Source organism: Mauremys reevesii, linkage group 9 (assembly GCF_016161935.1).
Source record: "Mauremys reevesii isolate NIE-2019 linkage group 9, ASM1616193v1, whole genome shotgun sequence".
Classification (NCBI taxonomy): Eukaryota; Metazoa; Chordata; order Testudines; family Geoemydidae; genus Mauremys; species Mauremys reevesii.
Genome location: NC_052631.1, coordinates 15455455 through 15475562, shown reverse-complemented (window position 1 = coordinate 15475562; position 20108 = coordinate 15455455). Strand labels below are relative to the sequence as shown.

The 20108-nt window shown below is 45.5% G+C and overlaps 1 protein-coding gene across 10 annotated transcripts in view; it reads right to left on the bottom strand.

Annotated features, from left to right (window-relative positions):
- Positions 1-676: 676 nt before the first annotated feature.
- TNIK (TRAF2 and NCK interacting kinase) overlaps positions 677-20108 on the bottom strand; it is a 316747-nt gene continuing 297315 nt past the window's right edge. For 3 of the 10 annotated variants that reach the window (XM_039490020.1, XM_039490026.1, XM_039490025.1), the window contains one exon: positions 10802-10912. In XM_039490020.1, coding sequence (XP_039345954.1) covers positions 10843-10912 — 70 coding nt within the window. In that variant the 3' untranslated portion in view covers positions 10802-10842. Of the gene's footprint in view, positions 696-10801; positions 10913-20108 lie in introns of those variants that run through there. The other 7 variants (XM_039490012.1, XM_039490023.1, XM_039490015.1 and 4 more) reach the window with 4 other exon arrangements.

Genomic DNA, 20108 nt, shown 5'->3' with positions numbered 1-20108 from the left:
TTTTGTATTAATGGACTGCAAAATGTCATTTTAAAGAAGGACTGGGTTTGCAGTCAACAAATCAAGACAGGAAGGCTGTGATCTAATTGTCAGAGCACAGAACTGGGAGTCTCTAATAACTACTGAGACCTGACACTAATTCTTTCTGTGACCATGGGCTTGTCACTTATCTTCATTTTATGAATGAAATTAAGACTATTTGAGTATGTTGCAGGGAAGCTGTGAGAAGTAGCTGTGAAGGTAGCCACTGCTAATAGCAATCAAATCCAACTTCCCTATCATCTGTTTGTGTAGCCATTAAATTATTCCAATTTCCTACTTAGAATGAGACTTTGCGGATTGAGGCCAACTTTCCAGATCTGGATGCTTAAAATTAGACACCTAAATATCGTGATCTGATTTTTCATAGTATTTGTCACTCACATTGATTTCAATATTAAATATCTAACAATAAGATATATTAATAGCTTATATAATTAGTTGTATAAATCACATTATTTTGATTAAATAATTAATTATATTAACCTGATTTATAGTTTGTTACCCTCCTACTGTTTTATACTCAGGTTAATTGGGCTTCAGGAAAAAATCATCTCTGGCTATGCCACCATCCCACTTCAGAGTTTCTGCAAGCCCAGTAGTAAATGTTTGGTTCCATCAGAAGCAATGGCCTTGGGTAATTGTCCAGGAACAATCTGCAGAAAAAAGATGCACATGCTTGTTGTTAGGTGGCAGCAGTCTTGGTAACAAAAAGATATTGCACGAAATAAATGGATGGACATGTCCAGCTTTATCTCAGTTAAGCACATTAGTGCATGTTTAAAGTTAAGCACATGCTTAGGTGCTTTGCTGAACCATGTCTTGGCTAAATCTATCATAGGCCCATCACTTGTGATATATGAGTAACTGCAGATATTTAAATGTTGGTTAGGCAGAGCACTGGAGAATGTTCAGTCAGAGGACAATAATCCTGCCCTGCCTCCAAAGACAGTTTTTCAGATAGCTGCTCGGTCTGAGCTTTTTCTGAATGTAACAGTCCAGGATGCCCCAACATTTGTAAATCAAACAATTTCAGGTCAGACCAAAATACCACTGACTCATGTTTAGTGAACCCGACTCCATGGATAGTCCTGTTGACTCCATGCAAATAAGAGAATCACAGTCTTGCTCTTATATTTTTCTAGTTACTGAATTTTACTCAATTTTATTTACAATTCCAGAACTATTATAGTTAAACTGCTTGTATTGAAAGGCTTTGTTGCCTTGCAATTATCTGATTAAAAATAGCTAAATGGCAAAAATAGCCACACCACCACTTATTCGTACTAATCCATGTGAATATACTTTATTTCCTCATACATTAACTAATTATTTTGCATTTCACAATAGACACAATTAGCAATATTTACAATGAATCCAATGTACAATGGGTAAAATTCGCTGTCAGTCTTTACTTATGACTCAGCTTTAAAATATTGAAATTAAAAAATAATGAGCCAATATAATTAAAACCACTTTCTCTGTCTCCTACCAAAGATATGGTTGAGCCTGATTTTCATGTACACAAAGTTCCCTTTACACTGCTCTAGATGTTATTTACACCATTTTTTACACCACCAGTGTGGCTTAAAGGGCCTCTACTGTAAATAAGAATCAGGCCTAGCAGTGGCGTAGCTTCCCTGAAAGGCACAGCTCAGTCATGCAGAGAGGGCGCGGATATGTGTCATGAATTTGTTAATCTTTCATGCATCCTAATAGCTCAATGATCCAAGACAGTAATGGACAGTGCTTTGAGTTAGGAGTTACTCATTTTTTCCTCAAAGACCACAGAGGAATACTAAACCAGTGTTACCAACCCCCTGACCTGTTGGAAATCCAGGAGCCACAGGCCAGCAGAGAGAGCAAGAATGGGCAAAAAGAACAAGGAGCACTTGTGGCACCTTAGAGACTAACACATTTATTTGAGCATAAGCTTTCGAGGGCGACAGCCCACTTCATGGGATGCATGCAGTAAGAGATGTTGGGCAAGGATTTCAAGATAATGGATATAAGTGTGTGCTTGAAGGCAGAGAGAAATGATCCCTAGGAGAGAGTGACTGTTAAAGATAAGGGAGAGACTGGGAATGGCACAGGGAGCTGTGGATGACATGAAGCACAAAGGGGTTGGGGACAAGAGGACAGGTGGAAGAGTTATAGGCAGAAAGTGGAAGACAGACCTGGGGATTGCAATCAGGGGTGAAGACAGTGTTTCTTGTACCATGTCCTGGATAATAACATGAGGGGACCCCACTCTTATTAGATAAACCTGGCTCTTTATTAAAGCAGCTTACTACAGAGCTGCTCCAGCTGCAGCTTAACATTCCTTAACACACAGACTTCCTGATTCCTCTGCCAAACTCATCCCTCTGCATCCTGGACTCCTCCTTCTATGTTCCAGGCAGATGGCTACAAGCAGCATAGCCCTGAACGGCCACATCTGATTATTGTGCTAAAAGAGATGGGAAATAATATTGGTGGGAAGCAAGTGATACACCATCACCTTATGAACCAAGGATTAAGATGAATAGCTTTCCAGTAAGGGACATTGTAATCTGATCATGCATAGGGACATATCTAGGAACTTTCAGATCTTTTCTTTCAGGAAGTGCTTTTGGAGAAAGGAATGTGTGTGTTCATGGAGGAAGTAATCGAGCCAGAATGTTGCACTGCCTTGGTTCTCTCTTTCTCTCTGCTTGCATACAGAACACCAATGTGATGCTCGCATATGGAGGTACACCAAGGAAAGGCACCATTTCAGAAACAACATCTAAAGAAAGCACTTCCTTGGAAGGAAATAGTGGGAGCGTGTTAGTCCATGGAGAACTAGTGGCATTCGCTATCTCCTTACTGAATGTTATTTTGAGGCAGGGAACCTCAGGACTCAAAGCATGGGCTTGATCATCCCAACCTGCCCAATGCAGTGTTACCAGCTCTCGTGAACTTATCACAAATCTCATGATATTTAGTATTTTTACTTAAATCCCCAGCCCCTGGAAGTAAGGGATTACATGAGAAGCTCAGCTTCCATTACAAAAAAAAGCATTTAGCCCTCATGGTTACAGACCACAGCTTGAAAACATGACCCCCGCTGTACCCTAAAGACTGAAAAAAAACACAAGGCAAAGAAAAAGAAACCGATTGTTTTAAAATCTCATGATTTTTAAGCCAGTCTCGTGATTTTTGGGGCCCACAATTTCTAAATGTACCAGGCTGGCAAGCCTGTCAACCTTTCGATGCAGAGGGTAAGATGTGAATTCCATCTGACAGGCTTCCCCACACTCCTGCATGCTGGGTGCCTATTTCCCTATACTACAACCTCATTCCCACCTTCCTTCAGGGCTCAACTGTAGCTGCAGCACAAGGTGTCATTAATCCCCTGAGAGTTTGTGCCTGGCTAGGAGAGGGGCTTTGGGACTGGGGCTGTTGTGAGACCTGTTCCTGAGGTGGGTTGTGACAACAAACTGGCTTTGGGACACTATCACTTTTCAGATTAAAAAAAACTTTGTACAATTCCAGTTTGCCTGGATCTAAATGACCAGGCTGGCACCCTGTGGATAATTTCTGAAGTCTTCACCTTGAACCAAAATATAAAATAAAGCCCCTACAACAAAATCAACTGCTTTTGTTTGTGGGTTGCAGCGAGTTAATATAGGAGCTGCCAAAATACCAAAATAAAGGCCAAATGTTGCCAATGGAGATTTGCACTGGGGAGACTACAGTTTCCAGCATTCAGTGCTTGGCGTTGATCTGCGTGAAAAGGTGCTGGGAACAAGATGGATCATTGAATACTGGGACATGTCGCTGCATACGGCCTTGCTCCATGGAATGTGTGAGTGTTTGCAGATTGCTGCATTTTATGCAAATTATGTGTTGCCCTTTTGGAGTCCTGGCAGGTTAACAATGCAATCATCACCTGGGAAAAGCCTGGGTGTTGCTCAGTTAATGGCAAATCTCAGACACTGTATCCATGTGCATGTTGATCCCTCTTGTTCTCCGCACAATAAAACTGGTCTCAAGCAGTCTCTATCGCAAAATATTGTCAGTGGGTCATAGTTTGATGGGTGGCCTTGACTTTAATTACTTGGCTACACTTAAAGGTGTCATTTGTGATTCCACACTAGAAAAAACCAGTTGGAAGCTGCTAAAAGACCTTTAAAAACCAATCTACAACTATTGGATTGCGCTCATATCTGTTGTTTATTTATTTGTTGCTACAGCTGTGTTATCAAAAGCTGTGATCTCGTCAGAGTCTTGTCAGCTCTGAATGAACAGGCTAGTCTTGAAGACTTAAATAGAAGACATCCAGGGAAAACCTATGAGCCAGTAATCTGGCAGGGTATTGGGAGAGGGGGCTTGGCCCTGTGTTCATTCAGTAGCACTCATCCAGGTGTAAACCCGAGGTCCTGATCACTTATGGCCATTGTGGCAGATGGGGCTGCTCTGTAATGCCCCCTGTGGGATACTGCAGTTAAATAATAAAATAACAGACTCATGATTTGGCAGTCTGTGCCTTTCAGTAAAGAAGCTTCCAATGCAAGCACTTCATGGTAGCACTTGAAGGCAAGGCTATGACCTGGCCCTGGGGTTCTAGTAGGGTTACCATATTTGAACATTCAAAAAAGAGGACAGTCCACGGGGGGCCCTGGCCCCACCCTAACTCCACCCCTTTCCCACCCCCATTCCAACTCCTCCCCTGAGCACACCACATTCCCCCTCCTCCCCCCTCCCTCCCAGCCACGCAAAACAGCTGTTTCACGGTGCAAGCGCTGGGAGCTAGGGGGAAAAAGTGGGCACTCTCGAGTGATCAACATTCACTTTCTTTCTTGAATGAAGAACTCTTCTTTGGGGAAAAATAATAATGGCAAAATCCCAGACGTTTTTAGATATTTAAAAATTCCTCCCGGACAGTGATTTAAGAACCAAAAAGCCGGACATGTCCGGGAAAATACGGATGTATGGTAACCCTAGTTCCAGGCTAGCATGGAGGTGTCCAGGGGTGAAAGTAAAATGGAGCTCTTACCAGTATGGGGCTGCCCTGATCCCCCCGGGAGGGGTGGGGCTTCAGCCAGAAGGGGCAGGGCTGGGGGGGTCAGTGTCCCCCAGCCAGTCCGTCTGAGCTCTCTGGCCTGCGCCGCCCGGGGTTCCAGCAGCGATTAAAGGGCCCAGGATTGTCGCGGCAGCGGTGGCCAGAGCCCCGGGCCCTTTTAAATCATGGCCCCGAGGCAGCTACTTCTTTTGCCCTCCCCACCCCCTGTCAGCGGCTGGGGGGCCAAAAGGGGCAGCGATGTCCCTGCTCTGTTCCAGGCTCCCCCAGCTCTGCCACAGAGGAAAAAGTAAGGAAGCCTTTTTAACTAATTTGCTGGCTTTTGATTGGTCAGTATTTCCTCCAGGCCCTTCTAGGCCTCTGGAGAACTGTCTTGTTGGTAGCTTGGTCTGAGTGTATTTTCCTTGTGAAGGGAAAAACCCTGGTCAGGAGGGAGTGAGAGATACAGTATGCAGATCCCCACCCAGGAGAGTAACGGCAGAGGAGTCAGGAGTCCAGAAGGGGTGCCCTTACTTGGCCATGGAGGAGGAATAGAGGGGCAGTTGCCGTGAACTGTGCCAGGAATAAGTGCTGAGACTGAACATGCAGAGCTCTGGAGGCAAGGAGGAGAAGCTAGACTTTGACGCAGGAGACAAGAAACTCAGGAAGGGATTCGAGGAGTGCGGGGTGGTGGGGAGGGTGCATGTGACGTGGTCAGAGCAACATAGAGAAGGCAGGTGATTTCCACTGCAGCATTCCAGATAGTGCAGAGGAAGAGATGAAAAGCCAGGGCAGAAGAGAGGAGGTTGAGCTAGGGGGAGAAATGGTGTGCCTATAACTGTACATGTAGTAAATGTATATATAATAGGATCTGGGGGTGATGCAACATATTTCATTCCACAGGCCTTTGTCTGGGACAGGCACCTTCTTTCTTGAACATCAAGGCTATTTCTGAATAAATCTAGGTTGGAGCTCATTGTGTGTGCAGTGCCTTCCAGCGTTTGTTTGATCATCCTAGAAACAGACAAGGTGATGTGGAGGCCTGCATTCACGCCTTTGGCAAGGAGTGGTGCATTTCCATCATTGCTGCTATATAATTAAGGGCCTCTAGGATTCCACTCTTGTATTCTTCTCCTAGTTTTGGAATCACTTGTTTATAAGTGGCCCCAATTATATATTTTACTACTACTCATTGTCATATAAACACGAATCTATCCATGTCGGCTGCTAGTTATGAAAGAAACCTTCATTTCACAAATTCATTGGGGAAGGTTTAACATGCAGGGTATGTGCTATCCATTATTTTTGTCCCAGACACAGCATGCAGGCTGTCCATTAGCTTTGACACACACGGTGTATGCTCTCCATTAGCTCCAATACAGTACACTTGCTGTCCATTAGATCTGGATTGCAAAATAGGCATTAGGCTCAGTTAACCAAGACACATTTCTGCGTAAGAGCTCCAGGTTAGAGCAGGTTTATTTATAATCTACCAACCTGTCAATATTTCATTGAAATGGGTGACTAGGTGAGCAGACATACATCTCTCAGTGTTACTGGATTGTTTCAAGGGGGGATACTTGGAGTTTAATTTCGTACAGTATGTGTGAAGAACTTCCTTTCTGTCTGTGATAGAGCCTCTCGTTATAAGCATGCCCGTGACACAGTACTTTCCAGTTCAGTCCTAGACAGCCCCTTATAAACAATGAATCAAATCACGACCATTCAGAACATTCACCAGAAACAGTATGTGCTTCCTATTAAGAGAATGAGATGCCCCCCTGAGCCTGACATGCTGTCCTCACAGGCACAGAACTGCAACTGATAAAAATGTCAGGGACTAGCTCCCTCCCTATGGGGAAAATGCCCTTTGAATGCTCAGTGCTAAGAGACACCTTCTGATGCAATGTTCAAAATGGAAATTTAGTTCAATTGCTGAGCTGCCAAGTCCTCAACGCTAGGTGGGATCATCTAACGTCAGGCTCACAGTGAATGGGCCCAAATCCCTCTCTCTTTTCTACGGCCACTGAATTTAATTGAACTAAGCCAGTTATTTCAGAAAGTCCTAGTGGGACTCCTGAATGAGTTGTCAATTTTCCATGCAGTTCATAGATCTTTCCTGAAGTTCATGTAGTATTTCATAGTAACTATTTAATTCATTCCCCTGCCGTCTCCCATTACTCCTTAGTTCATAGACGTCATTTCCATTTGCTCCTTAAAGCACAAATCCACAGAACTTGGGACTCACAATTTCTTTCCCCCTTGAGTCTTGTGTCTGAATCTTTAAGTCCTGAAATGGGGTTTAAATGATGACACCAGTTTGAACTTCTCTCAACCACTAACCACTAACACTGAGGTCTGGTCTACACTACAGAGCTAGATCGACATAAGCCACCTTGTCGAGACCTAGTTGTGTATGTGTCTACACTTGACCAGTGTTGAGCCATGGTTGATGTACTGAGGTCAACACAGCATGAGTGTAGACACTGCAGCACTTATGTTGACCCTAACAGTCCTCCAGCAGCTGTCCCATCATGACCGACACTGACTGCTCTGGTCACAATTGTGAACTCCACTACTTGGGGCCACTGTGACTGGAAGGCCCCCCATCCTGCGAATTTTTGAAATGCCTTTTCCTGATTGTCCAGCTTGGCTAGCACATCTAGCAGCTCTCCTTTGCTGTGTGCAACTGCCCAGCTGACCATACTGGCTACACACTCCAGACGTGTTCCGGCTTGGAGTAGACAGGAGATATTGGATCTCCTGGGCCTGAGGGGAGAATAGGCTGTGCATGCACAGCCCCAGGCCCCGAGCCACACGGGGCCCCACCAGAGGCCCCTGGAATCCTCTGGGCGGCCCTGGGGGAGAATAGGCTGTGAATAGGGGATTCAGGAGGAGTACGACAGGGCCCAGAAGCAGTTCGGCATGAAAGTGCAGGAACTGGGTCAGGCATATCAAGGGTGACCATATTTCCATATGCTGAATACGGGACACCTGGTAAAATTACTCATATTCAAGCGAGGCAATCAATCAAAACTATGCAGTACAAACGTTCAAATTAACATCAAGTTGACTGAGCCCGTTAAAAAGAAATACTGCGTAGCTGGAGTCTTTTTATTTACTGTCTTATCTTTAAGGCTTTAGGGTTCACACAGGGAGAGGTGACACACCCACACACACTCATGTAAACCTCTCCCACATGAGGGGGGCGGGACTGACCGACCTGACCCTCCCTGGCTGGCGCTCTCCGCCCTCCATGCCTGGCTAGGGCCACTGGGACGGACCTGTCTCTTCTGGTACCTGGTGCCACATGTTCCCAAGACATGTTGGGGGGTTGGGGGATGAAGGGTCACATGCCCCCGCTCCCCTGATTTCTGCCAGGGTTCACACCAGATTGTGGCCTGCAGCAGCCTTTTGGCACTGTGTGGTGGGGAAAGGACGGAAACTGCTTCCAGCCACAAGGGAGTGGGAGGTGTGGGAGAGGGATGACCTGGCCCGTGTCTTTTGCAGAGCTCCTCTCTTCCCCCTCCTTTCCCCCCTCCCCATGTCTGGAAGCATCTTGTCCCTTCCTGCCCACAGTGTCGAAAGGCAGATAACACCTCCAGGCCACCTACATAATCCAGCTGCCTCTGGCTACAGCACTGGCAGGAAGGGGTTAAGCCTCAAGGATGCATTGTGCACCAGGGCTCAGGGAACCTGACTGCAGGGCTTCAGTGAACCGGGCCAGAGAGGTGGCTCAGCAGAGGAGGGTGCTTAGGGGATGGAGCAGCCCCACACTCCCTCGGGGCAGGACCCAAGGCGGGGGAGAGAGCGGGTGAAGAGGGTGCTAAGTCCCTTCCTGGGGGGCTGCTGTGGATCCTGCAGGGCCGGGGTGTGAACAGGCTGGAAAGCACTTCCCTCTGCCTCGCCACTCCAGAGCTCAGCAGAGGGGCGGAGAGGCTTCTCCGTGGCAGCACCGTGTGGGGCTTTGGCACATGCAGGGCTCGGCTCCTCCTGGCCAGCGCCCCGGGCCGGAGGGTCTTGGGCTTTCCTGAGGTGCCAGCCCAGCCAGAGGCAGTGGGGGAAGGAAGGAGCCTGCCGGCCAGGCTGTTGGTGAGCTGAGCGCTCCGACCAGGGGCTGGTTCTCTGCACAGCGCAGGGATCGGGACGCACCCAGCCAGTGGGGATATATGGGGCAGCAGTGGGAATGGGGGGTGAAGGGGCAAAGCAGGGAGAGGACAGGAGAGGGAGCACATAAAGGGCCGATGGGTGGGCAGCAGAGGCAACATGTAACTGGCCGCTGCCTGGCACCTGCCTGAACTCACCAACCACCGTAGCTCACAGCGCGCAGCCAGTGCGGGCTGGAAATAGGATGGGAGGTGAGACCCTGCTGTCCAAGAGCTCGCATGCAGCGGGGGCTGTGCTGATGGACTGGCAGGGGGAACGGCCGGCCCCTCGCACTGCAGCTTTGCCTCACCACCAGCCTTGCACACTCACCCCCATCATTGGCCACTGAACCCCCAAGTCACCACTGGCCAGCAGCAGGACCCCCCCGCACTGATGGGGGGTGGGAGGGAAGAGACAGAATATATGGGACAATTTGCCCGTTTTTAAGAAAAAGTCGGGACAGCCGCAGGAGGACTTAAATACAGGACTGTCCCTTTAAAAACAGGATGTCTGGTCACTCTAGGCATATCAAAGGGCCAGGGAGGCTAACAGTCAATCCAATGCCAAGCCGCAGATCTGCCACTTCCCCAAGTATGGCATGTAGCTCGTTGTAGGAGACCCCACCACCTCCCCGCAGACCACTGTGGATATCTCCGATCAGCCCTAGTCACAGGTCCCTGGTGGGTACAGTTAGGATGAGGTGAAGGAGGAGGTGGAGGAGGATGTGGAACATGCGACCAGTTATCCCGCAAGCCAGGAACTATTTGAGACTCCACCAGAAGTCCAGTCAGTCTTGTCATTCAAGGCCAGGCGAGCCCAATGCAGGGGAAGGACCCTCAGGTCAGTGTGTAAATTTATTTCACATTACAGCGGTGCCACCCCCAACTTAACAGGACACAACTATTGACTTTTCATTAATTTACTCACCCTAGAAGAGGCAGCAGTACAACAAACAGAGGTAGAGTTATCTGGCTTTCATTCCTCTGTAGAGTTAGGCAGGGTGGGGCCAGGCAGAACAGTTTGCTTATGTACACGGGGATGTCCCTTGAATCCTCCTGAGAAATCTCCACAAAACTTTCATACTCTGCAATCCTCTTTCTAGGGAGGGCTGCCTTATTTCTTCCTCTGCTGTAGGACACTTTCCCATGCCAGTCAGTGAGAACTTTGGCAGGCACCATTGCAATACACAAGCGAGCAGCATACAAGCCCCTGGCAGCTTCGAGATACCACCAGCAGCTGTGTTTTGTCACCCTCAGGAGTGAGAGATCAGCTAAAATCACCACTGCCTGTGGAAAATGGTGTCAGTAATTCAGTGCCATTGCCCTATACTCATATTTTCATGCAACGAGCTATTCCCTTCTCATTTCTCTCACCCTGGCCGGCCATATTCACCAAGGCTGGTGCTAAGACTTGTGTCATACACAAGCACTCCAAAGCGGAAGTGTCAATGAGCATGTCTTGTTTAAAATCTTGGGAAGCAAGAGAAGGGCGTTCTGAATCTTAACTTCCATTTTCAGTTGTGACTATACTGTCAATGGTACCTCTGTGTGTTTTATCTGCAGCTGAGGCCTTGAGAGGGTCCTCCTACAGACCCATAGAACGCCTGACTCAGGTAAGGACGCAGGATGACACGTTCAGGGAGATCCTGCAAGCCAGTTCTGCATCAGACCATGAGCAAAGGGCCAGGAAGGTGAACGTTGAAGACTGTATAGAGACAAAAAGCAGACAGGAGAAAGACTCTGGAGTCCCAGCAGGAAAAGGAGAGGGAGATGCACCAGGACATAATGCTGCAGCCTCTTGTGGACCAACAGGTTCAACAATCAGTGACTCATCGCCCTTTGGTAATCCACAGAGAGATGAATTACAGCACATCCCTACACACCTGCCTCCCACATGACATCAGGGGCCACACCCCTATCCCTACCCCTACTCCTCCACACTGGGGGACATAATGAACAACCACTGCTTCCCATACACTGTGACACCCACGGATTGCTGTATGTGTAGGTAAAATAGAAATGAATGTTCTTTCCCCTAGTGAAGTTCTGTTCTATTAGTTTATTAAGTTTTTAATTAATTTGCTTTTAAATTGCACAGATTTTTTTTCATGGTTTTGTTATGAAATAAAATTCTATTTAGAAAATACTGAATCTTTATTAGTTCACAACGTAGGCTGCAGAGTGCCTAGTGATATGGAAAGCACTCACTTGTTAATGTACAGTGTGACAACTCACAGGATCAATGACAAACACTGTGCAATCATCATAAATGTATAGCAAGCACCACAAAATTAATAGGTGCACTGACAGTGTTGTAGTCACAGATGTACCCCAAGCACCATTCAATACCTAACAGGCCCCAAAACTGCAGGGCCAAGTAGAGCACAGTACACCACAACGCACTAGTGTGGCACGCTGAAAGTGCTCTTTCAAAGCCTTCCTGAGCCATATAGTTCTGTGCTGAGCTCTTCTAATAGCCTTTGTGTCTGGTTGTTCAAACTCAGCAGACAACCACTCTGCCTCTGCCTTCCACCACGGCAGCAACTCCCGCCCCCTCCATTTGCTTCACAAATATTATGCAGGATACAGCAGGCAGCTATAACCTTTGGGATGTTTTTTTTGCTGAGCTCCAATTTTGTGAGTAAACAACACCAGCATCCCTTCAATCTACCAAAAGTACATAGAACTGTCATTCTGCACCTGCGGAGCCAGTAGTTGAATCGTTCCTTGGTGCTGTCGAGGTGGCTGTGCAGCTTAATGAGCCATGGGAGCAAGGGATAGGTTGGGTCCCCCAGCATCATTATTGGCATTTCAGCATCACCAATGATAATCCACCACTTGGGAGAGAAAATCTCTGCTTGCAGCTTTCTGAACAGTTCTGTGTTCTTAAAGATACGGGTTCTGATCAGCCAACATAGATATTGGTGAAGCATCCCTGGTGACCCACCAACACCTGCATAACCATAGTAAAGAAGCCCTTTCTGTTGATGTACTCTGTGGCAAGGTGGTCTGGTGCCAAAATAGGGATATGCATGCCATCTATTGCTCCTCTATAGTTCAGGAACCCCATTGCTGGAAATCCATCCACTATGTCCTGCACATTGCCAAGAGTCACAGTCCCATGTAGCAGAGTCACAGTCTCATGTCCCCTGCACAGTCCCACAGACCCATTGTGGATCTTCCAACTCCAAAATTATTTCCCACTGACTGGTAGCAATCCAGCGTTGCAAGTTTCCACAGTTCAACCGCCACTCACTTCTCCAGTCAGGGCAGCTCTCATTTTGGTGTTCCGGTGCTGGAGGGCTGGGATGATCTTGACTCTCAGATCCAGGAACGTGGCCTGATCCAGCCAAACATTCTGCGCCCATTGTTCATCTTCCTATATCTGCATTACGATGTGATCCCACCAGTCAATGCTCACTTCTTGGGCTCAGAAGCAGCGCTCTTCCATCTGCAGATGCTCCATGAATGACACCAAAAACCTTCAATTTGTTCTCACAATGTCCCATAACAATCTGTCATCCAAGAAATCGTCATGTTCCAGGCTGGTTTGGTTCTTCTATGTGCCCTGTGCTTGCAATGCTTATGACAATAGTGCAGAGCTGTGCAGGCTCCATGCTTCTGTCAGAGATAGCGACAGTAAGGAAGGTTGTGTGGATTTCATGGGATTTTTTTTAAAAAGGCACAAAAATGATGGGATATAGATGACATTATGGGTTGGAAACTGTTGCATGCTGGGAAGTTGACCCCTTGCTCCCAGTCACTCCTGCACAAAATGTTTCTGCCTCACCATGCATTACCAAAATGTCCCAAAAGACAGTGTGCTGGAGGGTGGCGGGTTTCACCCTGGAATACCTACCCATGGTGCACCACACTGTGCATCAACACAAACACTCCTGATGAGCAGGTGCAGCGCCAATGCAAGCAACTAAGCAATATACTAACTGCAGTGGCTTTATGCCAACATAACTTGCATGGACCAAAGTTTGTAGTGCAGCCATGGTCTCAGTAGCACTCTAATGCTGGTGGCATCAGCCAACCAAAAGACGTATCTTGGACAATAAAAGAATAAGGATATAAAATGTGGGAATTTTTATTGAGGGGGGAGAGGATATGGATTGTTCTAAATATGTTCAAACTCAGACCTGTTTTGTACAAGAATATTAGTTATCAACTGGCTTAGACTGTAGGATTGCATAAACTACGCCCATGAGCACAGGATGAACAGACATGGAACCCCATGAGACAGCTCTGATTGGCTGACATGGGGTTCCAGATTAAGTATGTGTGTGTATGTGTGTGTGCGCATTCCTAAAGCCACAATGTTGAGGCTTCTGCAGTTACACACCTTCCACAGCTCCAATTGCACATGACAAGGCAAATGATAACAAAGGGAAAACCATTTTATGTTCAGTTCATAATTTTGTTTTTAAAATTATTAAATTTAGAAAGAAAATACAAGATCAAAGAAAATGGAACTACAATGTATCCCCCTTACAGGAATCGACAGATGACAAATAGTCCTGCAGGAGGGTTGGAGGATAATCCCCTCAATGAAATTTCATGCAACACACACATTGCATTTTAACCAAATATAAACACAGCATCTGAGCCCTATCCTGCCTTCCTCGTGCACCCATAACTCCCACTAATTTCACTAGACAGGGCACGCAAGGAATGCAGACAAAGGCACAGCCACATAAAAGGAAATTGAGGAGTGAGAATGTGAGAGTTCTGAAGCCATTCTGAGGGGGGTATCAACAACGTGGGGGAGGGAGGACAGAGTCTCACCATCTCCCCTAATGGTTCCACCTATGAATGCAGGACTGGCCCTTTGTCAGGAGCCTAGAATCTATAGCAGCTTTTCAGGAATGAACTGAATTCAAGGGTCTTCAACCCAGCAGGCAGCTGAAGTCACTTGGTGAAAATCAGGTGCTGGTACTAAAGAAAATGAACAATACCAATGAAAACTTTAAATCTCACCCATATTATTAATAATAAAGTACAGCACCTAGCACAATGGGGTACTGGTCCATGACTAGGGCTCCTACAGCTACGATAATATGCATAATAAACACACAGCATTTCCTGAGATGCCAGAGATTCAGAGGAGACCCATTTCTATCCAGAACCAGAGCCCTCGAGATGGCCTTCTGGGCTGACATGGTCTCTTTTCTATGGTTGCCCAATGCCCAGCACAATAGGGCCCCAATCCTGATTAGTGCCTTTTGACATGACTGCAGGTTAAATAGTGAGATGTCTGCCCTGATAACGATCTGTCCTGTTGACTTAACGCAGCTCAGATGTGGAGAGCTTCTCCAAAATCATCACTGGTTTTAGGCTGCTACCCAATCTTAAATGCTGCCGCATGCTCACATTCAATGAACATCAACTAATTACAAAATCAGATATACAGGGAAAAGACCTTTCAAGTTAAACTAAAAGGGCTCTTTCCTTTATCATGACTGGATGCTTAATACAGGCTTCCTCCTCTTCCTGTTGAAGTCAATATGAGTTTTGCCATCAACTTAAATGAGAGGCCCTTAAATCAGTGCCCTTAAATCAGTGTTTCATTTAATCTACTTGTACTTGAAAAGAGTATAACAGTTCCATTGCACACCTGGGTACAGTAAAACAGATACATTTTGCAGAAGCCACATGTCTTAGAGTACAGCATAAAACCATGCATGCATAGCTCATTAATGCAGCATGCACTGGCTCCCTGCATATGTTGCCCCTCTTGATCAACCCTGAGAGAGTTTGAGAGAATGCTGGTGCTGAGAAACTCACATCAGATCTTTACTATGACGAGTTAAACGAAAAAGAATCAGAATGTACAGAGGATCAACATTATGCCCATCTGCAATGAAGGGAGTTTTCACTTTGAGCAACTACTGACAGCAGTTTTGAACTTACTAGGGAGTTTGAGACAGAAAAATAACCCAGGTGACATTTATCACTGCAGAAAAAGAAACACCTTTTGTTAATATTATAAACCTTGCAATTGTACATATCTACTAACACTGTAAACAGAAGACTTAAATCAGCAATAGAGAGAGATTTGTATAACGCATCCCATTATACAAGTCAGTTAGCTGCTGTGTATGTCGTTTTACTTCCAGCTGCAACAGAAATAGCAATTTTGTTTTTTCTTTCACCATGACTTGCAATCAGAAAACATTTCAAGAAACTTCACGAGCAAGGCAGAAGCCAGCACAATCAAGGTTTATCAGTGGGAAGGGATACTCAGCCTATGGGATATATAAATGGTGCAGAACCATGAAATAGAACAAAGCATTCACTTCTCAGCACATACGAATGAAGATACTCATGTCTCGCCAGTAGTATGAAATTGAGGGCAGATCTACACTAGAAGCACTGACATAGCACCGGTGTGGACAGTGCTTAGGTGACTGTAACTTGTGCTGCTTGGGCAGCGGGATATCTTTTTCACACTGTCCATCTCCTGTGCTCCCGAAGAAACATCAGTGTCTCCATCTTAAGAGGATCTTTGCTCTGGCAGTTGCATAAATGTGTCTAAAAACATGATTCTGATCTAATTTACACCGACTCTATAGTGGTGTAACTCCAATAACTTCAGTGGAGTTAACACCTCATTTATACCAGCATCAATGAGATCAGATTGCAGGCTTGTGGTTTTATAAATGGATTTTCAAGCATAACAGATTGTAAATATGGGCATAAATCCAAATGCTCTTTGAACATAGGAAACCTTTGAATCAGGATCCAGCCTTTGCTGCTTAGGCCCGTTGCTACGGTAAACATTAAAAGCAACTTAATGCTTTGGAAATTACATCTAACTACCTGTCACACTGGAGGGCACAAAGCTGCTTAATCTTCACTAATTGTATTCCTAATCAAACATGAAAACATGCTGTAAACACACCAATTTGGTTAGCAAATTAAAATATTTTTAATTAAAAAGGTAGCAGCCTAATATTCGCCTCCCACTCCCTAACTGAAATGATTGAGGAGGAAGTGATCAGCACATGTGCTTAATAGACCTGATCCGTGGGTCTCACAGAGTGAGCACGTGACTGGGAGGCCCAGAAGCTTCTGAGTTCTAAGGTGGCTTATCACTGAATTGCTGTGTGGAACTGGGCATGTCTTGACCTCTCCGTCTCACTTTCCCCTTATGTAAACGGAACATGGTGATAACACCTTCCCTTCAGGAGTGTTGTGATAATCAAGATTACATCATCAGCGATGAGGCAGAGTGCCACAGAAGTATTACGTATTATACCAGGGGTCAGCAACCTTTCAGAAGTAGTGTGCCGAGGCTTCATTTATTCACTTAAGGTTTCGCGTGCCAGTAATACATTTAAATGTTTTTAGAAGGTCTCTTTCTATAAGTCTATAATATATAATTGAACTATTGTTGTATGTAAAGTAAATAAGGTTTTTTTTTAATGTTTAAGAAGCTTCATTTAAAATTGAATTAAAATGCAGAGCCCCCTGGACCGGTGGCCAGGACCCAGACAGTGTGAGTGCCACTGAAAATCAGCTCAAGTGCTGCTTTTGGCACACGTGCCATAGGTTGCCTACCCCTGTATTATACCTTTGGATAACAATGAATGGTCCTTACCGTCAGGAAATAGGATTTTCCAACATAAACTATTAATGCAAAGTACATTAGGGACCAGCCTTGGAAAGTCCCGACTCCCTGTAGCATAGATTTAATTGTTACCCAAGTACTAGTTCATCTGCCTTTTACTAGATTTGCCCGTGTGGCATTCCGGACACTGCCCTATAAAATAAGCAGCCCTTAATGCCAACATGACGCTGTTCTAAGGACTGTAATAAATGGTCATTTTTCTGGTGACCGTCAATCAATTTCTGAGAGGGTGGGAAAGAATTAATTTCAATATAAAAAGGAAGAGATGTTTGTATAAAATGTAGCGAGTGCTTTCCTGACCTAGTGAGTGCAGTACTGTGTACTGTCAATAAGACTGGACCAGGACCGTTATGTTTTACAGGTATAGGACTTGATTCACCTCTGTGCCAGCACCCTGGGGTAGACAAAGGGTGTTTGTGTTACCCTACCCCTAACTGTACTTCTTGTGTTCCTGCCATGGGATAGCATATTTAAAGGGAGTCAGGACTCCTCTGAGAGCCCTGCTGATGGAGGCTGCTTGTGCAGAGCTACGCCAAATCAGGGCATCTCCCAGATACAGCTGGAAGAAGTTTTTCAGACTAAACTATTTCCCCTCCCCACCCCACAGAAGATGGCAGATTTGGATCGACTGAAACATTTTGCAAATTTGTGTTGAATTCACTAGTTGTTTCAGTGACCCCTCTCCCCCAATCAATCCGAAAAAAATCATATTTTGTTTTGACATTTTCTGTTAGTTTTGAAGGTTACTACAATGTTATTAAAAACGTGACAATGAAATGTTTTGTTCTGAGTTGAACAAATATTGTATTCAACTCAAACCAATTTTTCTGATTTGCTGAAAAATTCAAAGTTTCTCTTTTTTAGTCAACCCCAAATCAATGCCCCCCTCCCCCAATTTTCTGGGTCAGCCAGTGAACCAAGATATCAGCTACACAGCTCCACCTCCAGCGATTCTGGCTAGCGATGTGTACTTTGGGGGCTGCACTGGCAGAAGGGGTGGAGAGTACTGCTGCAGCTGCTTTGTACTGTCACAACCCCCTTCTGGGTCTCTTGAGAAGCCAGTGTCTTCACAGGCTGAACCAAGCTCATGGCTGTACAGGAGCCAAATAGAATGGCCCTGAATGCAACTGAGAGTTTGAATGCAAGAACAGCCTGGCATCTGGCATGCCAATAGAATAGAAGGCTTTATCACCAGGATGCATTATGTGCTGGTCTGCTTATCATACTTTATCTTCTCTACAGGGGACTATCTGGATCCACAAGTGATACAAAGGTGTGGAATCCAGGGGTGTTCAGTGAATAGATGCTATGCAAAAAAGGACAAATGGCCTCTTTTAAAACCAGTTGAGTGTTTGATATTACAACAGCAGAGGTCTGTAGAACACTGACTGAAATGTCTGTCACATTTTTGTTGGTTTCACCTAGGATGCTACTGAGGGATAATAAAATCTCTTGGTTCAGGGCATAAATGAGAGCTGCAGGCACCAGGGAGATATTTCCACACTCTTCTCAGGCAGGGTTCCAGACGTGACGGGTCAATGATCTGATCTTTTATGGTGAACCGTATTTTTCTAAGAACTTCTGTTTTGTTGCAGAACATTGAGCCTCTAACTGCCTTTGAAGGAGTGTGGTTTATTTTGCCTCTGTGACTTGCTAATGGTTATTACCCCGGGGGAGAGGGTTAGTACAAAAATATAAAAGGCATGGCTTGATGTTTGAAGTTTTGTGTTTTATTGTAGTTGGCACCAGAAATGTTTTTGATTTATGTTATGTTCACATACATCCTCTGTAAACAAGAATGCATCAATATCGGTTTCTTATGATTTTGTTTCAATGACTGTATGGTTTTTAAAAAATACATTCACAAACCACCTTATGTTTAAACACAATGATTCCCTTTTATTTCGTAACTGTTCCCAAAAAACCCACAATAAAAAAAAAATCATTTAAAGCTGTGTATTCTGAACATGACACTTTAGGGGGAAAAAAGTCGTCAGTTTGCAACATAAATTAATAAGAAGCTTCTGGTTTAAGGTAGCCACAGTGAAAATATAAAGAGCTGGTGGCAATCACTGTCAGTGAAGAGACTTACTCTGATTCCGTTTTAATTCCAGTATCTAACAACTACAGCAGTTGCTCAATATAATCAGAAAAGTTATTGCTAAAGAAAACATCCATTGCAATACAAAGCACAAGGATGTGTACATGTGTGGTAGTGGGAGATGTGGACTGAAAGTGGAGGCCCTTTTCTGGTCATTCAGTGGCAGCTTTAGGTTGAAATTATAGCTAGCCCAAGTTATATACCTGCTCTTTAATTAAGGACACTTTTCAAAGTACCCACAGTGCTTTGCTGTGGCCGACAGCCTGAAGTCTCCCAACTGCTGATTTGGAGACCCCCCTACAGGAATGTGCAAGCCTAGGCTTGTTACTTAGGGTATGTCCAGACTGCCTGCCGGATCGGCGGGTAGCGATCGATCTATCGGGGATCGATATATCGCATCTTGTCTAGATGTGATATATTGATCCCCGAACGTGCTCCCGTCGACTCCAGAACTCCACCGGGGTGAGCGGCGGAAGCGGAGTCGACGGGGGAGCCATGGCCGTCGATCCCGCGCCATGAGGACGGGAGTTAAGTCGAAATAAGATACGCGACTTCAGCTACGCTATTCCCATAGCTGAAGTTGTGTATCTTACATCAACCCGCCCCTCCCCTAGTGTAGACCGGCCTTAGGAGCACTCGTAAGTGCTCTGCTGTGGTTTCCAGGGTGCTCAGTGAAGTACTGCTGATGATTTCAAGGTCCCTGCTGGAACGTGCACTAAAAATGTTGCTGGCATTTACCATTTTCAGAATTTCCCACCACTTGCAGCTTCAACGATGTTAGTGCTAATTCAGACAAAATGCTGGCGACCACTGGCATCATGCCCACATGGTTGTGAAGATGTACTCTGACCAGGGCTAAATGACAATGCAGTGACTAACGTGCCATTGGCTGCCTGGAGACTTGTCTGCATTAGGGCTCTTGCCATTCCTGCCATAGGTGGAGCTCCAATGATGCTAGCAACAGTGGGAAATTTCAGATAAATAGGCTACCGTATACACAGCCAGCCAGTCTGAGTCACCGAAGCAACTGCCCCTGCACAGGTCTTTCCTCTGGAAGAGACAGTCCATCAAACCAACAGCCGTGACTAGTGCTTTGAACTGAGCTAAAGATCAAGTTATCTTACTAGGATTTTATCATTTATTTATTTATTTATTTTATTTTCT